The sequence below is a fragment of the Priapulus caudatus genome, unplaced genomic scaffold, assembly GCF_000485595.1.
Source record: "Priapulus caudatus unplaced genomic scaffold, Priapulus_caudatus-5.0.1 Scaffold405, whole genome shotgun sequence".
Taxonomy (NCBI): domain Eukaryota; kingdom Metazoa; phylum Priapulida; class Priapulimorpha; order Priapulimorphida; family Priapulidae; genus Priapulus; species Priapulus caudatus.
In genome coordinates, this window is record NW_014577466.1 from 83,048 (window position 1) to 99,810 (window position 16,763).

Below are 16,763 nucleotides of genomic sequence, written 5' to 3' on the forward strand. Positions count from 1 at the left end.
GATTCTGGCTAATTGTTTGGCTACAGGAAAAAAAATCCTAGCTAGGGCCCTGTGTACATATATAATGTATAGTCACTGTTATATTGCTAACTTTTTTATTATCTTATCCCTTATCTTTTTTTTAAATAGATGCAGAACCTTGTTTAAAGCATTGAAGCTTGAAGACTTCACCGAAGTGAATGTTGCAGTGCTAGGATCAGAAGATATGTATGGGCCAATGGCATCTGCAGATCTGAAGGTATAAACTGAGCCAAATAGGTTCTATCCCTGCCACATAGAGCATTTAGGTTAATACATTCCATAAGCACGAATATTATTCTGTAGCTGCTCTCAAGCATATAGTTAACAAATTAGCTCTTGGCGTAAAAATTGTGGCTCATAAATTGCTGTATACCTTTTGCGAAATCTTAATCTCGCCTGTGCCGGTTCCATCATCTATGTTCTATCACACACTCTTTCATTGATACTGAACAGTGAACACTCTAAATATATATATATATATATCACTCATTGGTTTATTTAGTATACACACTCCGTACAGTCTGAGTCACTCTACTTTCCTTTCATTAACACTCCCTACAACCTTCTCCGTCAACACTCGTTTTCAATCTGCCTTCCCTATCTTGCATTCCCGGTACCACTCTCTCTCCGTCGCGAAAACCCCGAACCCACACACAATGTAGCAATTATCATAAACATCTATAAAAAGTCACTCCCCCCTACCTCCGAGATTACACATCATACATATCTACACATTCACAATCTACATATCACCAAGAGTACATATTCATACAATTATACATTAGGCTATACGTTTACATGTTATTTCCCAACAATACCAGTTACCCATGAGTCATTGAGTTTTGTTTTCGTTATTAGGCATCGAGGGAGGTGGCTCTCTGGCTGGCTGTTCATCATCAGCAGAAAAAGGCTCTTGAAGTGTTCGTACGGGAGATTGCTCCTGCTGGTACTGGCATGGGTGAGACTACTTTATACAAGTCCCCTCCTGCTTCTGGCTGAGGTGCAAAACCAAATTCAATTGTACTTTTTCTAGCATTATGGTAACGACAAGATCTGCGGTAGGTTTGCTGTGTTGCGCCACTCCCTTCACGGCATCTACAGAGGCAATCATGATGGTGCCGTTAGCAAGTATTTGCTATCGCAAAAATGCTCACGAATCCCTATGTTTTCTACAACGTTTTCTTTGATGGCTCTTGGCATTACAGTTTGTGTTATTAAGTGTGAATAGTTTTTCGTTAGTGTAAACCTTTTCTTTGATGGCTCTTGGCATTAAAATTTGTGATATTAAGTGTGAATAGTTTTTCATTGGTATAGTCATATATGAATTTGTACTTACAGCACCAGGACTCACTACTATAGTTGGAGGGAGACCTCGAGTTGCACCTGTCCTGAAGCTGTTTTCATTCCTTCATGATAAGAAAGTATTCAAGGTACGATCGGGGCAGGGCCAGCATACCTGCTAAGCTGTTAGACACTGCCAGGCATGACACATTTAATGTAAGAATATCGCTATCTAATTCATATTAGAATAACTGACAACTTGTGTGGTTTATAAGTATGTAAATATGCTGCCATGTTCATATTAGTTTCTCCAATTTCATATCTGGTTAGGAATTAAATATTCAATTGCAAATCATCTGCCTTTATTAGCAGTTGCTGATAATTCGAATCGCAACGACCGAAGCGGGTAAACTTCAAAACAACACAAGGTATCAGTTACTCTAGCACATACCAATAGTGCAGATTAGATAGCCATATTATTTCTTTAATGTGGCGTGATGCGTGTCTTGTAGATATGTATGGTTTTGCGCCTTGTATGTTTCACCTAATTTCAACACAGATCGTATTTACTTGTAATTCTAACTAGGCTTTATAGACATGTTACATTGCTATGTAGTAGTAGGCCTACGTGTTAAAGTGGTTTCCAGCCCAGATTGAACTGCTAGTTCTTCTTTAGATTATCTGTTGCTAATGTGTGGCATCCCCTCATTACTCCCATCCATCCACCCTCTTGCTTTCTCTCTGTCTCTCTCTCTCTCTCTCTCTCTCTCTCTCTCTCTCTCTCTCTCTCTCTCTCTCTCTCTCTCTCTCTCTCTCTCGCCGCTCTCTCTCTCTCTCTCTCCTCCTGTCTCTCTCTCTCTCTCTCTCTCTCTCTCTCTCTCTCTCTCTCTCTCTCTCTCTCTCTCTCTCTCTCTCTCTCTCTCTCTCTCTCTCTCTCTTTCTCGCTCTCTCTCTCGCTCTCTCTCTCTCTCTTCATCTCGTCTTCCTTTCTATTCCTGTCGCTCTTTCTCTCCCACTTCTCTCTGAGCAGGTTGACATTCACATGAATGGGGAATTCGTAGAGACATACAAGCCTACAATGACGGAGGAGGTTGTAAGCCATTCGGCCGGCAACAAGTATGATGGTTTGGCAGCCCCAGTGTCTGGTTCCCATACGTACAGGTTGGAGGATTTGGCAGTTACTCGCAGTGGCGACAAGGGCAACAATGCCAATATCGGTATGCTCAGCTTGTCGAAGCTAGATTATAATTTTTTAAAGTCGTTTCATTGTATTAGGATCTTTCATAAATTGCAACAGTTACAGCACAAGTTGTTTTTGCTCACTCGAGACTCGTGCATCTGTGATGACAGCTATTTCTATGCAATAGGTGGCATTATAGAATTTTGCAATGTGGCTGTTTTAAGAAGTCACAATTAAGTGCAGTATTTCTCGTAGATCCATACAAAACTGTTTTAGCAACTTCTAAACAAACTTCTAATGATTATTGGCGTAGCCTTGTCACCTTGTAAAAGGCAATTATGGAACTATGTGGCATTACAGGCGTGGTAGCCAGACATCCGGCCTACCTCCCGTATCTTCAGCAGTCTTTGACAGCACAGGCAGTGGAAAATTACTTTAGTCATTTATATGAAGACAGCGTGCCAGAAAATGACCGAGTTATCAGGTAATTTGATTAGATTACTAGTAGAACATAGAACAATGCAAGTGCAGTTGAGATTATTGAGTTTCCCTATTACAAAGTATCCATCTAGGGAGATAGTAGTACTACCATTAGTATACCCTGTTGATATACCTATTAGTTACTGATAATGCTGCATAATTGTTGACATTATTGCTTCTCCAGTGAGGTGATGAAATTCATGTAGCATTTACTACCGAGTGTTGTCTTAAAAGTCGCCATTAAATGCTGCAGATATGATGTACCTGGAATCCATGGATTTAATTTCCTTCTGAAGAACTGCCTGGGTGGAGGAGGTATTGCCAGTCTGCGAACGGATCCACAGGTATTTATCGCTATTATATATTGTTACGCACAGGTCTGTGCTATTAACATTGCTATTCGTGGTAGCTCATGTTCTTTTTTGTTTACTAGGGTAAGGCATTGGGTCAGATGCTATTGGATTTCCCCATCAGAGACATGCCTGAAAGCTCCAGCCTTGTCAAGTGAGGCTGTGGTGCATCTGGTCATGGCTTGGTTACCCATAGGCTTTGTCATGACTCAGTAATCATGGGCTGTTCCTGTAAGGTCATCATTTACAATCAATCAGTATTCTCTTCAGTTTTCTGAAAACTATCGGGACATTGTGTATAATTTTTTTGCCAAGATAAGGTTAATCAGTTGGTGAGGAAGAATTACGAGATTTGTAGTTGACAGCTAGCAATAATATATAAAGATATTAAACATTGTTTTCAATGTGAAATTGTAATTTATGGTAAATTGTTATAGGGCGTTTTTCTATACCAATAATATACTACGAGATAATAGATGTACTGTTGTATTTACTAACATTTCTAAATAAATCAATGAGTAAGTTGTGTGATGGAAATAGAATATGGCCTTTGTTAGCTAGTGTTGCTTGTTGAAAATTAAACTGTTCATGTCACATCTAACAATTCTGATTTTGTATTTTTAATCATTTATAACGTTATACCTGTGAGAAAACGTTGAAGGGGCACATCTCATAAGTTAATATTTTAAAAATCCGACAAAGAATCAAAAGAAATTGGAAATGGAACGACAACTGAAACATGCACACAGGGTCGGTGGCATTAATTAAAGTTTAAATGATTAAGGCTGTATTCACACCGAATGACCAATCCACTATCAAAACTGTTCTGGACCTCTGGATTCTGGTTTTTCACACGTCTAAGCATATGCAATTAGCTATTATAAGAGTTCGCGAACAAATAGTCTCAAGAGCACTTAATGTTTGAGCCAAAAATGGCAAAATCCTTATTTATTACAGCACGTGACCTAGTCATTTTAATGTTGAAAAGCAACACCATATTGAGGCTAAAATACTTTCTATGAATATCAAATATATACCAATATAAAATCTGTGTACATACATTTCAATGATATAAGAGATTCAATTTATATAAGAGGACAATACTTGAGTTTATCACAACAATACTAAACTCGTGTAGTTCGATTAAGCTGCGAAAAAAGTGTATAAATGTCTGACCGTTTCATTTGGCAAACAGCAATAAATGATTACACGTATGAACCCACGCCTGTATAAGAGTAGCTTCTGCTGCTAGAGCTCTGCAATTATAAAATGTGATTCTGGCAGAGGTTGAGATCGGTGTCGGAACAAGACCATCACTTATCCGAGGCCTCGCACCACTAGTTACACAGTTCATTCCAAACGCGCGCGAACCACGAGCGAACGTTTCTCGAAAGCTGATCCGGATCGATGCGAGGGTGTTCTGCCGTCACCGTTGCCTCCATCTCCGCCCACAATTCGTCGGCGCTCAGCTGCAGAAGTCCCGCCGGGCTGACGAGCTGGCCACTGTCGAGGCGCGAGAGCAACTCCTCTAGGCAGCGTCGCTTCAGATAAAGAGCCGGCACCTGCTCCACTAATTTGCCGGCGTCCTCCGCGAGAACGTTGAATTCCCTGATGAAAGGGTGTGGCATGTTGCGCTCCGTCACGCACGTCTTCACGTAGGCGAACATCTCGCGCATGATCGCGTGTAACTGCTCTTCCTCGGACTGCTGTGCGTCGAGCGATACGCACGACGAGACGTGGATCACAGACAACTTGAGCAGGTACGAATCGATGAGGCTTTTCGGCTGACGTCGAGTGGCAATGAACAGCCTCACGGCATCAATGTTGTAAGCATTCAAGTTTAGTACGTCGGTATCTTCCTTCAGGTGTTCGTTGCCCACTACGTCTTGGTAGCGTAGATCGCAATCCTGCGTTATCGGATTTAACCAGGCTTTCGCAGCGACGACGGCTTGCTTAAATATTTTTGGAAGTCCGAGAATGTAATTGTTCTCTGCCTGAGCAGTACACACGAACCAGTGTTTATTTGAGGCACTCATGGGCTTTGGCACGACGTGGTAGTGAAAGTTTTTCGGAAATTTCGGTTGCACATTATGCGGTAGACCTTGAATTCTTATAGCTGGTGTGACATCTATCGACAACATCAGATTTTTGTAAAAAATACCCTGTGTAAACATAAAATTAAAAGTCGTGCAAACTTTGTTCCACTCACAGATTTGCACGTTTTTACAAATTTTTAAAGAAGTTCCCAATGTGCTCATTACATTCGACATCGCTTTGCATAATATTTTCACAAACGTTTCCTTCATTTCGACTGATATGTAGTCCTTCATGCACATTAGCCACCTCTTGTACACCTGGACTGCACCACTGCTTTTGGTTCTTTCAACCCTGACTTTCCCATAGAGCTTTTTAATCTCGAAGATGAAATCGAATTCGTCGGGCAGCCCAGCCTTGGTCCCATTAGCGGTGCTGCCCACCAGGATGGGCTCGCAGTCAAGGTTGCGGTCAAGGGTACGCATCTCCGCGCACAAGCTCTGAATCAACTCCATGACAGCCGCCTTAACCTCGTCGCACTCCGTCCGATGCTTCAATTTCCCCAAGCACGGCAACTTCCAGAGATTCATCAGGGTTCTCACGGAGCGCACGCCTTCGCCCGACGCAGTCATGCGGCAATCGTCCGACTCGACGAAGCACGCTGCGGGCAAACCCTGCAGGATGTGATGCGACAGCAGCACGCCGGCAGTCAGGCGAAAGTGTTTATTAAGCGCCCTCTTGTGGGCATTATCGACGGCCTTGTCATACGCAAAGTTGAAGTCGGCAGCTCTGTCCGCCGCCCCGGCGTCGATCAACAAAGTCACAATCTCTTTGTGGCCGTAATTGGCTGCCCACTGGAAAGCTGTCATCTTGTCAGGGCCGCTGTAATGCACGTCCGCGCCGGCGGATATTAGCATGGCCACCGTCTCCGTGCGCCCCCGCCAGGCGGCGTTCGTCAGCGCCGTCCACCCGTCGTCGTCGGCGCGGTGCGTGTCCGCGCCTGCGTCCAGCAGCAGCCTCGTCGTCTCCGTCATGCCCGACTCCGCCGCGCGCATCAGCGCCGTCCAGCCGGTCGCGTCGGCGTGGTTGACGTCCGCGCCGGCCGCGATCAGCCTCCGCACGACGTCGTCGTGGCCCTCCCACGCGGCGAGGATGAGCGCGGTGTCGCCGTCGCGAGCCGCGTGGCGCACGTGCGCGCCCGCGCCCAGCAGCGCGGCGACCGTCTCCGCGTGGCCGGCTTCCGCCGCGTGCAGGAGCGCCGACCAGCCGCTGCCGTCGCTGTGCCGTACGTCGGCACCGGCTTCCAGCAGCTTCACGACTAACGCCGTGTTGCCTTTCTCGGCGGCCACAAGCAGACTCTTGTTCTCCGGTTCGTTGGTGGGTACCTCGCCTGTTGTCGCGTCGACCGTGGCTTGGAAATCGACGACGACCGCATCCGTGTCACGGGATACCACCTCGCTGCCGGCAGATATCATGTTGGCAGTTTATGCTGAATTAACAGCTACGTCTTGGCAAGCATCTAAAGATCGAGAATTCATTTGCATTTTTTAAAGCAGCAGTCTAAATTAAAATTTTCGTTGTATATTTATGATAGGTGAAGAGAAGATCGAGGGCAGGGAAAGAAGAGAAAGGTATAGAGAGTGGAGCTGGCAGATGGATGATAACAGAATTTAAGGTATATTGAGGAGGGAGTAGATGTAGTGAAGGAAGGTGGAGGAGGATATAGCGTAGGAAATGTGGTTGTCGAGGAGGATGGGGGAGAGGAGAAAGAGGAGAGAAGCGAGACAGTAGAGATATTGAGACAGTTGGATAGAATGTATAGGTAGAGAGGTACATATATATGGTGGCGGTATAGGAAGAGGAAGCATACAGAAGTGGGAAAGGGAGGTAATTAAAGGACAGGCCGTAGCCTGCGGGGGGGAGGGGGCAGCTGCCCTCCCTAGATCAGTGCTAGATTTGGCTGCCCCCCCCTTAAGAGCAAAATAAACAAAATAAATTGTTCTACTAAAAGAGAATTGTCGTAGTCAGAATGAAGGCTGTACATGTACTCAAAAGTGCCTCAAATACCATCTGCAATCTACATTTCCAAAATTTTCTGTGGGAGGACCCCAAACCGTTACTCACCCCCTCCTTGAAATCGTGGATCAGGCCACTGCCCCCCTCTAGGAATTTGCTCAGCTTACGGCCCTGAAGGATACAAGAATAAAGAAGGTTGGAGGATCAGAGGATGAGCAAAAGATGGGAGGGTAGAGATGAATGATGCCAGAGTGAAATGGAAGAGAATTAAAAACGTTGGTGGAGAAGGAAATGATTGGAGGGAAGAAGAGAATGATGGAAAGTGGAGTAGGGGTTGGAAACAGAGTAGAGCAGTCTGGGATAGGCATAAGCACCTGCCTAGCTTCTACTCTCACTCGACTTTCCCCCTTCGTTCCCCTAGTATTAGATGCATCCACTTTTTCTATGGTCTATAGTACCTCAACCTCCCATCAAGTGTTCACAAAATGCACCCACATGGCTATGATTTTATAGTTGGATGTCACAGAAATTTATATATATCATGTATATATATATAATTATATATATATCTATATATATATATATTACTTTTATATTGTCTGTGTATATTAGTATATGTGACAGTGGTATGTAGACTTTGGGTCCGCAGCAGATATACCTTTAGTGGAACAAAGGACCACACTGGTAGAGCTTGCATGGCCCGATCATAGATATATAGGCCTACAAACACGTATGTTTGTATATAATTGTTCTACGACAAATACCCCCCGGACAATCACTCCCCGGACAATTACCCCGGACAATTACTCCCATGCTATTCACCCTCGCGACATCACCCCCAGACAATCACCCCCAGGACAATCACCCCCGGACAATTACCCCCCGGTACAATTACCCCCGAACATTTACCCTCCGGACAATTACCACCAGGACATTTACCCCCGGACAATCACCCCCGGCCACGGACATTTACTCACTTGTTGTTTATTATTCATTGTTGAACACTGATACAGGGAGGAGGTCGGGGGGGAGGGAAGAAGGTGGTGGAGGAGGAGGAGGAGGGAGAGAAGGTGGTGGAGGAGGAGGAGGGGGAAAAGGTGAGGAGGAGGAGGAGAAGAGGAGGAGAAGAGGTGAATGAGGGAGGAGGAAGAGGAGAGGAGGAGGTGGAGGAGGAGGGGAGAACGTGGGGAGAAGGGTATAAATGTCCGTGGGGTAAATGTCCAGGGGGTAATTGTCCGGGGGTAAATGTCTGGGGGGTAATTGTCCGGGGGGTAATTGTCCGGGGGTAAATGTCCGGGGGGTAAATGTCCGGGGGATGATTGTCCAGGGGGTAAATGTCCGGGGGGTAATTGTCCGGGGGATGATTGTCCGGGCGGGGGGGTATTTGTCCTGATACCGTATATAATATCTATGGCCCGACCAGGCTCTACGACTGTTGCACGTAGTGAGGCTAATAGGGTCTATGTCTTCCTGGGTACTGCCGGAACGTACCCTGGGTACTGGCGTACCCTGGGTACGGTCTGGTATACCGGAACATATATACCCTGGTAACTATCTGATATGGTTAGGGTTATGGTTAGGGTTATAGCCCGGTTAGGGAGTAGGCGTAGCCAACTCCCTAGGCCCTAGACTCGTTAGTGGAGTAGGCGAGGTACGGTAGGCGAGGTAGATAAGGGTACATTCCGGCAGTATCCAGGGAGATTGACATAGACCCTCTCAACCCGAAGCGAGAAGGGTACGTACTAGCTCTAGTACTATAGCCCGCGGATCGCTGCCGCAGGCAGCGATCTGCGGGCTATAGTACTAGAGCTAGGTACGTACATAATGAGTGTAAATAAACTTCACCCAGGCCAGCTAGCTCTAAGAAACGGTCTTGCTAATCACTTTGTATTACAACTTTGTATTACACTTTGTATTGCACTTTGTATTACAACGTTGTATTACACTTTGTATTACACGTTCAACTCTGTATAGACAATCAGTCGCACAGCCTCGGCGGGCTAAGGTCAGCCAGCTGCAGGCCAGCTAGGCTGCGAGAAATCTAACGCTAACGTCAATAAACAGTCTGTCGTTCAATAGTAGTTAGTACTTTGTCTTTAGTATATGCACCAGGTAAACCTCGATGAGTGCAACTAACCAGTCGAATGTCTCAAGCTATATTATCATCTCCAAATCATGTGAAGTTACCAATCGCACCTGACAGCACTCGCAAGAATAGCCACATATTGAAATATTTCCGGAATTCACTCCAATACACCAAAAATAGCAAAATGGTGACCAACCATCAAAAGACGATGCGTACTGTATGTACTTTGTACATGTATATGCAGCGGAACCACAGTCGAATGTATGCCGTCTATTTCTATTGCTGCCGGTGATCTTCTCTAGACTGACCCCAAGTCTTTCTTTCTACTGACAAAGTGAAGAGACAGGATAGGAGATCCAATATTCTCTTTCCTGTCCATGTGAATCGCGGGGTTTGACCCCGGTTTGACGAGGCCATATAGTGCCAAATATAGCCATATATATATATATATAGTGCCAAAGACCGTATACAATCATTATACTCGTTTATTGTTATATTGTACATTTTGTAATTATTACGTTATATCGTAATGTATCTCTTATAATCGTTATACACAATCTGTAATGTTGTGAGGGGTACGATCGAGGTGGGCCATATTCTCTGTTTTGCCCGCAAAAAAATATATGCCATATCTCTCGGTTTTCGTTAGATCGTAATTTCGGGTTTCCAAAACATATTTGTTTTTCAAATTCATATTTCAAATTCAAATTGAAATTGTATTGAATTGTATCAATTTCATTTCAAATTCATATTTGTTTTCCAAAACATATTTCCAAACATATTTGTTTCCTAATACTAATATAAAATACTGTAGATAGTTTTATATGTTCACTGTAGTTTACTACAGTAAACTAAACATAGCAACATATGGCACACACGCTTAATTGATGCTACTCTGAAGAAATCCCCTATATATAGCTCTTTAATTAATTTGCAAGATGTAGATTTTACTCATCTGCACACCAACAGCTAGGCGTGCCACTCTCACAGATGACCCAAATGCCGCAGCATGCTCACAATTCCTCATGGAACGGCACCTATAATCATCCGAACTTGGTACAATTCATAACTGCATGTCTCTATAGATATGATCAATGATCGCGATATATGTCTCTATCACTCTTATCATTTTATGAAAATTAAACTGATTATACCGCTATGATTATACCGCAAATACCTGTCATCCATTCGTCACTTTCTTCTTTCAACAATGCTAATTGCCCGCATGCATGCAGTGACTTCCGCTTATTGATCCATTACATCAACCCAACACCCGTCCATTGGACGGGTACTTTAATTGCTAGTATAAATAAATAAATAAATAAATAAATAAATATATATATATAATATATATATATACATGATATTTATTTCAGATATGTAATATACTTTCATTCCAGCTTGTCAAAACTCTATAATTGCTGTCATCTAAACGAACTAATGAACGTATAGAATTCGAGTGAATAATAATCGAATATTATTATGATAAATTATTATTATAGACTTTTATTATTCTATTATTATAGACTATTATTATTATATTATTATAGACTATTATTATTCACTCCTGATATAATAGGATCTATATACGTGGCTCGTACAGCACGTGCACACACCGCTAGCTCCAATAAGCGGCAATATAACGAAAGAATTATGTATATACGGCGTTATACGGTCTCGTGGCCTGGTTGGGATAGGACACTCGCGCGATAAGCACACAAAACGCTAGACGGTAAACTTGCAATATGACGCTGCGAGTTCCTGATAGATAGTTTAGGCGTGACTAACCTACGTGCGTGTACTTTCACATCGCATGGCCGAACCACCTTTGCGTCACCACCTGTAGCACGTGTTTGCGTACGTACCGTGACCATATACGGATGTCCTGGTGACGTCATGCGTCCCCGTAACGTGCCCTCAATGGGCGACGGGGCCGTTAAACGTTGGGGGCATTTATTTGGGGCTCTGTGTCATCGCGCGTTCTTACCAGGGCATGCATGGGTGTGACAGGGTGTCATTCTCTATAGCGTTTCTATGTACACATGCACGCACGTACGCACGAACGCACGCTCGCACACACACGCACGCACGCACGCACGCACGCGCGCCCGGAAACACATACACAAACAAATATATACATAGATCGATATATGCACATATAGATACAAGCACGCACGCACACACACGCGCGCACACGCACGCACGAATTAAATCCATGATGCACACACACATGGCGCACGCACGCACGCACGGCGGCCCGCCCGCATGCACCCCCACCCCCCTACACACAAACACACACACGCGCGCACACACACACGCGCGCGCGCACACACACACGCGCGCGCGCACACACACACACACACACACAACTGTGACACACACACGCAGTCATTCACGCCGGATGGATGGTCACGGTTGGAGCACATGCACTAGACCACTCCCGAGCCCCCGCCCCCTAACTGCAACGTAAAATTTACCTGGCGCATGCGCATTTGGTAGAACGTAGAACCTAGGTCCGCTAAATTGTTGTTAATCTTGTGATGTCATTTTGAAAGTATTTCGACTACTTGTGTATTGGTGATTACGAAATCGTTGCCAGGAACTATACCACCGGAGCCTAGTGACTATACTGGACGCCATAGACCTGTATTTAGCAGAGCGGACATCCGACGATAACTTGATATTGAGTTGTTCTCGAATACTGTACCAAGGCGTCAACGGTCTGACCTCTGCGGATCGCATTTCTACCAACACAACAGGTATATAACATTGGACTTTGACCGTCAGACAGTAGGCCTTAATATTCAAATAACCCCGGGGGAACAACACCGCAAGCAAAAACAAGTGAGCCTCGTATGTGTATTGATTTATGTATTGAACAGTCAGTACTCACGGCAGAGTGACGCGAGAGTGACATATAACTTTGTCACAAAGGAAGTCTCTCGATTTTAAGCGGTAGTACTGTATTACTAGAATTTACAAAGGCGTGTTCGAGTCGCACAAGTGCAGCGTTGCCAGGATAAAACACGCAATACTGCCTACTGGACAAGTTGGCCACGGTGAATATGTCATAGACTCATGCGAATAAACCCTTAATATTATTATTAATATTAATAACTTCCGTTGCATTTGACTAGGAAAAAGAAACCGCATCGTGGAATAACGGGACTTCTTTACTATCGACGCATCGTGATTACTTCAGCCTAGGCACAAGTGACTACACTACAGTACAGTCATCATGGATAAAATCACGTGTTTTACATGGGTTGCAGTAACATTGCTCGCTGGGCAGATAGTCACAGCACAGTTTGTGGAAGAACCTTCGTCTGTATCGGAAGTAGAAGGTGGAATGGTGCTTTTGAAGTGCATGCTCGATCCCAACTATGCACCTGGCAGTACAGTCTATGTGAAATGGTATAGAGGTGGCATTGGATTTGTACCCAATGATCAACAACGGTATGAGTATGAAGACATAGCAAACACAAACGGAAACTATAACTTGATAATTAACAACCTCAACTTCAGGGAAGATAATGCAGAGTTTTTATGTGAGAGTAGGGTTGTCGAAGGCAACGATGTAAAGTCAAGGTCAGCTGATGTGTCTGTTTTGGTGCCACCTGAAAAAGTTTTCATATCACAAAATGGTGCGGTAGTGCCGTCTGGTGGCACGGTTTCATTCTCAGCTGATGATATGCAGTCGTTCAGCTGCACTGCGGAGAACAGCAATCCGGGGGCAGCCATCACGTGGATGCTCGGTGAGAACGACATCAGCTCGTCTGCCACAGAGGAACAAGTGCCTGGCTCAGATGCTTCAAAGGTAACCACAGTGAGCAGACTTGAGCGCACGTTTGATGTCAGCGAGAATGCGAAGCTGCTAAAGTGCAACGTGTTTCTGCACGACAAGGTCAACGTGACTGGCTCGCAGGTGACTTTCGACATCCAATTCATGAGCACGTCGGGTGATATTACCATCCTGGCCGGTGGCAGTGCCCTCGTCGAAGGCGATGAATTGTACTTGCGCTGCGGCGTGGAAGGAAATCCGCAGCCAGCATACAAATGGTTCAAAGACAATCAACCCATCTCGACCAGCAGAGAATTCCAGAAAACGGTAACGATCGAAGACGCCGGCGTTTACAAGTGCGAGGCGTCGAATGCTTACGGAGCTGGCAAGTCCAACACGTTGACGATATCCGTCAGCGCGAAAAGCTCGACCGCTGCTGCGGTCGCCATTCCCATCGTAGTCGCATTCATCGTGCTTGCCATCGTCGTCGGTGTCGCGTACTACAGGAAGATGTGCTGCTTCAAACGAGGCACGAGTAATGGCGACGAGGAGGGAGGTGCGAGCAATGCAGGCCTGGATGCGAAGACACCGGACAGAGTTCCCACCCCTGAGACGAAGTTTATGGCAGACGAAACACCGGCGGAGGAGGAGCGCAGCGTTAAGCCGGAGAAGGCTAAGAAACCTAAGCATCCGCTAGCTCAAGAGTACGAAGCTGTTTACAACGTGAAGCAGTCCAATCATGACGAGCCCTCTGACCGCAACGTTGAGGGACTGACATACGCTGACCTTGACCTCACGAAAGGCACAGAGGGTGCAGTGCCAGCTCGGAAAGGGGAAGAGACAGTGTACTCAGAAGTTAAACCCAACACTGCGGTATAATATATGTCATAGAACCTTCTTTCACTGGTTTCATAGATTATTGTGAGAACCCTTAGTGATATGAAATGAAACAAAACTTTTGTTGATGTGTAACTTGTGATTTTTGTTCAGTATTTTAGAGCGACTAAAATGAGAAAATGACTTTGAAATGAGTGTCACGACTCATGGATTGTTGGCTAAATTGGCATAATTGACTACAAGCTCACAGTTATCACAACAAATATGTGCAACTGTCGAGTCTTTTGTAATAGGACATCAATTACCTGTAAGGGTTTTAGTCTGTAACAAGTTTGCTTTTGATGTTTGTGACATATTTGCTAGTTTGTACATATTCTAGTTTTTCATGTAGCCCGGTTATCCGGGCCCAAATCCTGTGTTAGAAAGTACTTTCCTTGTCATCTGGTTTTGTTTAGTTCCGTCCACTACCATTGCAAGTAGTGATTTGTCCTGTATTGACATGAAACTGATAGAATTGCTAGTAACCAGTGGTTCTCAGCTGTTGCCAATGGTATCAGACAAATCCACAGTAATATAATTAATATTACTATTTTATTAGAATAGTTAGTTACCGTGTAAAGTGTTAGTGCATAATAGTAGGATTATAGGATAATGAGTCTGCTGCATGTATCGGCAGCATTCAACTGTGTCACAAGTTGAAGCACTTGCTGCAGTTCAGTAAATAACTTTTTACACCAACTCTTGGCAATCTCACAGGTTTCCCATGATATCACAATGGTTTGCTATTGCCTAATCGCAAGGGGAGGGAATCTAATTAGATACCTGAAATTGTATTGTAGTATAATAACTTTTAAATGAAATTCTAGCTTTATCTTATGATTAAATGTCACATTGAATTGCATCTGATTTGAATGTTTACTATTGTATACATTTCATAGTTATATTTTGTATCACTAGAATTTTTATAATTGAAGGGACATTGTTTATTATGTTGATAAACAAATGATTATGTGACGTAGATAGGCTGTTTTTGCATATTAGGTCATGTTTGTACGTGCTGTCAACGTTATTAATTAATTTTAATTACTGACTTTAATCATGCGCAATGGTAGCATATAGAAATTACTTGAACCTGCTGCAGTTTACTGTTGGAAGTTTGTCTTAACCCTCTATTTGTTGATGAGATCATTTATAGCGTAATTATCTATACAAGTGTATTTTATCAACGAACTAATATATATTTTACAATTTAAAGCTGTGATCACTTAAAAGAATTCCAACATCCTCATCATGTGACTTTGTAAAGTTAATTTCCATGCTTTAATATATTATTACAAGCAGGGAAAATGTTTTATAAATTATATACCCATCAAACTTCATACAAATTCCCAAGAATGTAGCAATATGATGTGCATTCCTGTTATTTTCTGCTACAGCATGTAATAAATATTCTGGCTGATAACCAAACTTATATGTATGTAATGGTTGTGGAATGGTTAAATGAGGAAATAGTGGGAATAGTGTAAGTGGCTTTCTTGTGAAATCACACTGTACAAAATGAGGTTTACGTAGGCCTACTGACATAATTTTCACAGAAATGCATTTTTATTTTTAGGTCGGTATTATAAAATGGCTTTAGTTGTAAACTAAANAAGTTTGTCTTAACCCTCTATTTGTTGATGAGATCATTTATAGTGTAATTATCTATACAAGTGTATTTTATCAACGAACTAATATATATTTTACAATTTAAAGCTGTGATCACTTAAAAGAATTCCAACATCCTCATCATCTGACTTTGTAAAGATAATTTCCATGCTTTAATATATTATTACAAGCAGGGAAAATGTTTTATAAATTATATACCCATCAAACTTCATACAAATTCCCAAGAATGTAGTAATATGATGTGCATTCCTGTTATTTTCTGCTACAGCATGTAATAAATATTCAGGCTGATAACCAAACTTATGTATGTAATGCACTAATGGTTGTGGAATGGAGGAAATAGTGTAAGTGGCCTTCTTGTGAATCACACTGTACCAAAATAGGTAGGCCTACTGAACAATAAATTTTCACAGAAATGCATTTTTATTTTTACGTCGGTATTATAAAATGGCTTATAGTTGTAAAACTAAAACACTAGAGGTAAAAAGCAGATCGACTACACAAAGTTAATTGTGCAATTAGATGGAAATGTCTTTACAAACAGCAAGAAGTAACCGAATTGTTGAATGTGAACAAGATAATAGACAACGGAAAAACCAATTATCTACTGACTCTTGTGTAGTTTAAAAACTCTTAATACAACTGGAAATACTTCACATATAAAAACCATCGCGATAATAACAAAATGACATTCCTATGTAAATATTCCTATATGATACGATTGCCAGGAACAAGCATGGAAATTTGTTTTGTTTCCGCACTAGATATGCAATGTCACCATCAGCTAGCACTAATCCAATACATTACACACCACTGGTGCCAAATTGATCTATATACACTTGGAATTAGGCCAGTGCTGGCCCAAATGCACTTTTTTACCCACCTGATGAATTGTGTAGTGATTTTTAAGATGATCAACTATGCATTACTGTCCCTTCCAATTAGAAATCTTACTTCATGCGAGCAATCAGAGGCATGCCAACAGTGCCACTGTACCCACAATCTGATTGTGAGACATGTTCTTCACTG

The 16,763-nt window shown here is 43.1% G+C and overlaps 3 protein-coding genes across 5 annotated transcripts in view; 2 read left to right on the forward strand and 1 right to left on the reverse strand.

Annotated features, from left to right (window-relative positions):
• LOC106810034 overlaps positions 1 to 3,916 on the forward strand; it is a gene marked incomplete in the record, with an annotated part of 26,667 nt that extends 22,751 nt beyond the window's left edge. The window contains 6 exon segments of the mRNA XM_014813299.1: positions 880 to 979; positions 1,360 to 1,451; positions 2,333 to 2,519; positions 2,843 to 2,966; positions 3,216 to 3,306; positions 3,396 to 3,916. Of these exon segments, the coding sequence (XP_014668785.1) occupies positions 880 to 979; positions 1,360 to 1,451; positions 2,333 to 2,519; positions 2,843 to 2,966; positions 3,216 to 3,306; positions 3,396 to 3,470 (669 nt within the window).
• Positions 3,917 to 4,226: 310 nt separating this feature from the next.
• On the reverse strand, positions 4,227 to 6,821 carry LOC106810026. Its single transcript, XM_014813275.1, has one exon. The coding sequence runs from the start codon at positions 6,819 to 6,821 to the stop codon at positions 4,650 to 4,652; it is 2,172 nt and encodes a 723-aa protein (XP_014668761.1). The 3' UTR covers positions 4,227 to 4,649.
• Positions 6,822 to 11,936: 5,115 nt separating this feature from the next.
• LOC106810031 (synaptogenesis protein syg-2-like) lies at positions 11,937 to 15,533 on the forward strand. Of its 3 annotated transcripts, none has more exons than XM_014813283.1 (2): positions 11,937 to 12,207; positions 12,586 to 15,533. In XM_014813283.1, the coding sequence occupies exon 2, from the start codon at positions 12,687 to 12,689 to the stop codon at positions 14,106 to 14,108; it is 1,422 nt and encodes a 473-aa protein (XP_014668769.1). In that variant the 5' UTR covers positions 11,937 to 12,207; positions 12,586 to 12,686; the 3' UTR covers positions 14,109 to 15,533. The 3 variants fall into 3 exon arrangements, with proteins under 3 accessions (XP_014668769.1, XP_014668772.1, XP_014668770.1); XM_014813286.1 differs by having other exon boundaries at positions 11,959 to 12,301; XM_014813284.1 differs by having other exon boundaries at positions 11,959 to 12,292.
• The last annotated feature ends 1,230 nt before the right edge of the window (positions 15,534 to 16,763 follow it).

What these genes read in the sequence shown, in the direction of transcription:
- LOC106810026 (XM_014813275.1), bottom strand. Translation starts at nt 6,821, where the DNA reads ATGATATCTGCCGGCAGCGAGGTGGTATCCCGTGACACGGATGCGGTC.
- LOC106810031 (XM_014813283.1), top strand. Translation starts at nt 12,687, where the DNA reads ATGGATAAAATCACGTGTTTTACATGGGTTGCAGTAACATTGCTCGCT.